This window comes from Eutrema salsugineum, unplaced genomic scaffold (genome assembly GCF_000478725.1).
Source record: "Eutrema salsugineum unplaced genomic scaffold, Eutsalg1_0 scaffold_18, whole genome shotgun sequence".
Taxonomy (NCBI): domain Eukaryota; kingdom Viridiplantae; phylum Streptophyta; class Magnoliopsida; order Brassicales; family Brassicaceae; genus Eutrema; species Eutrema salsugineum.
The window spans coordinates 851,150-853,942 of record NW_006256846.1 but is presented as its reverse complement, the minus strand read 5'-3'; the positions used below and the strand labels follow the sequence as shown (position 1 = coordinate 853,942).

Sequence of the window (2,793 nt, the reverse complement as noted above, 5' to 3'; positions counted from 1 at the left end):
TTTGGTGTTAGTTTTTAAATTCGACAGGTTAGGTGAAAAATTGCACTATATTTGGTGTTTTAGAGTTGGAGATGTTTTTAGGATGTGAAGAAGGGATGGTGGGATGTTGGGTAGATGGTCTAGTGTAATAATGTAGTAGCTTATATGTGAATTGATCGTTATACTAGAACTCCAATAAGTATTTCGTTTAATACATTTATACTTCCATGGATTCTCTGATCAGTCTAAACACGCAAAATTGTTCAGAATAATCCGGCTAAAATTTGGTTAAATATCGGCTAAAGCTATAAATCTGGATCAGAGGAATATGCAAATGTGAAAGAACGTTGCGAAAACAGACATTACTTCTCAGCTCACATTTGGAGACTAAATTATTGATAAAGAACACAAAACTCACAACATCATGGAAACTAGTTAAAGCAGCCATGTAGAAATACATAATTAAAATAGAATATCAAAACAATTAATAGAAAGAGAACGCAGAATGGATTTGGGATAGATGAAAAGAAGATTAAGCCATGGAATCAAGAGAGAGGATGGTGCTGAGGTTCATGGGATGCATGTATTGGGGAGAGCCATTTAGGATTTGTTGAGCAATGATTCTACTTGCTTTCTCTGATGGATGAAATGGATCCCAAAAGGCGAAGAGATCTCTGTTTGGGCAAAGATTAGATATCGGTGTGCATAGTCCTATCCCATTGTACGGCCCTTGTCCACAACAAGCCACTTTCGACGATACGAATCCTGTAAACGATTAGGTGGTTCAACCTCTCATAGTCAACTCTAGATGCGGCCGTAAAATTGATACCAGAACCAAAACTGAACTTGGTGCAATATTAAAATTATATATAATATATATTATAATATATATAAACACAGTTACACAGACATATATATATGGATATGATAGTAATTAATGATTTTCGAAAAATACATATTCTTGGAAAATATATTCTCTGTTCTTGTTTGGTATAGCTTTCTTAAAACAAAAGACCGAAAAGCATACCAGAAAATCGAAAACCTTACGCGTAAACAAATTTTAATGTTCAAATATCTGCCTTTTTTTTTTCTTTCGAAGGACAAATCAAAAAAAAAAAGACATACCATATGCTTGTGGGTTACTGATGAAATCCATGTGCATTTGTTGAGTATTAGCGGCGATGAAGGCCGAAGATCCAACTTCGTTGTTCAGGTCGTTGATCATTTGCACGAGCTGTGGGTTGAATAGTGACGCGGCTCGTTGTAGTTCTGTAGAACACTCGCCGTTGCGGCTACGTTGAGCCAGCTCGGCCGGGACGCAACCCATCGGCCCTGTTCCCGTCACCAGGACACGTCGAGCACCCAAATCGTACATTTTCTGTAAATAATTTTGGATTTGTACATAAGATACAATGCAGTTTCAAATATCCCATTTTTCAAAGTATCATAAGTTGATGAGATATGATTTTATATCCACTTATTTTTAGCAATAAATGTTATGTAGAGTAATTAGAAATAAATTTTTCTGAAAATCTCTGTTTTCGAATGGCAAAAAAACTTCTATGTTTTTGGCAATTTCTAAAATAGCACTCTGTTAAGTTTTTATTAATATATCAGAAAGAATGAGTTGTGGCGTAAACTAACCCGTAAAACTTTGCGGTATTCAGAAATGATATAGACAACGTAGTCAGGGAGAGAGAATTGGCGAGATCTTGCAGAGAAAGGAACCAAGTAGTAGTTGTTGACGAAATCGTTGCCTCCGAGTGTTATCAGGACAAGAGCTCCGTTAACAAGCCGCTCCATCTCTTCTTCACCGATCAACCCACTCAGTCGGACCTTGTACTGCTGGAAGTACTCCAATTGCTTTGTGATCCGAATTATGTTCAACTGTATTAAAATTACCAAAACACCCCTCGTTATCAAAATGTCAAGAATGTTTTTAAGCGATGGAATATTGACTAAGGGACTTCTAGAGACAATGCATGTCATATCTCGGTACAACTTACAAACTGGATTCCAGTGTCGTTAAGGATTCCAATACCGGCAGAAGCGAAATTGGCACCGATTAAGAGTTTGTCTTTCTTCAGCATAGGACTCAGGTACGGCAATGAAGATGCTTGACCCAAATGCTCACCTAAAATGATCATTTATTACTAATTTATTTTGTTAACATTGAGTGCGAATTTGTCTTGAAGACTAAGAAATCTTACTGATGAGGTCAGGAATGTTAAGACCATTGGAGAAACGGCCGGTGGGACGGTGAGTTGGGTAATCGATACCGTAAGGGTAATTATCGGCACGAGCAGTGGTAACTAGAAAGTCATTGTTACCATTGTCGACAAGGGAATCTCCGAAAACCAGAAAAGCCCTGGCGTTGGCTTGCAGTGCAAGTAAGCTCATCACTTGCAGTATGCAAAGCCCTAGTAGTGCCACATTAACAACCGAGTTCGTCATGGTAGATTTACTCAAGTGTTAATAGATTGAATAATCTATGTTTATGTTCCGTGATTTCTATTAGGTGTTTGCTCGAAGATGGGATGAAGAAGGGTACAAGATTTTGTGTGTGTATATATAGATGAGTATGAAAAAGTAATGGAGAGGAAAAGGAGGCATTAATGGAGGTCTTCACCAGCTTTTACCAAATGCTGTTCGATTTTAAAAGGAGACAACCAAAAAAGTACTGAAGTTGTGATTTTAGTTGGCAAATATTTATGTGCCGGTAAAGATGGTAAAATCCTAAAATTCTCAAATCTTATTTATAAATGAATCTCATTCGAGTTGCGTAAGTGTATAAGATTTAATTTTTGTTTACAT

General features: G+C 37.1%; 1 protein-coding gene across 1 annotated transcript; it reads right to left on the bottom strand.

Annotated features, from left to right (window-relative positions):
* Positions 1 to 329: 329 nt before the first annotated feature.
* LOC18020384 (GDSL esterase/lipase At5g33370) lies at positions 330 to 2,518 on the bottom strand. The gene is made up of 5 exons (XM_006402989.2): positions 2,190 to 2,518; positions 1,986 to 2,113; positions 1,624 to 1,866; positions 1,105 to 1,357; positions 330 to 744 (listed from the first exon to the last, which is right to left on the bottom strand). Exons 1-5 carry the CDS (start codon positions 2,431 to 2,433, stop codon positions 512 to 514), a joined length of 1,101 nt encoding a protein of 366 aa, XP_006403052.1. The 5' UTR covers positions 2,434 to 2,518; the 3' UTR covers positions 330 to 511.
* Between the last annotated feature and the right edge of the window lie 275 nt (positions 2,519 to 2,793).

Excerpts from the sequence above, each read along its gene's own strand:
- LOC18020384 (XM_006402989.2), bottom strand. The coding sequence starts at position 2,433 with ATGACGAACTCGGTTGTTAATGTGGCACTACTAGGGCTTTGCATACTG. Across the intron at positions 2,114-2,189 it reads TAACATTCCTGACCTCATCA|GTGAGCATTTGGGTCAAGCA; the intron begins GTAAGATTTCTT and ends TGATCATTTTAG. Across the intron at positions 745-1,104 it reads CAGTAACCCACAAGCATATG|GATTCGTATCGTCGAAAGTG; the intron begins GTATGTCTTTTT and ends AATCGTTTACAG.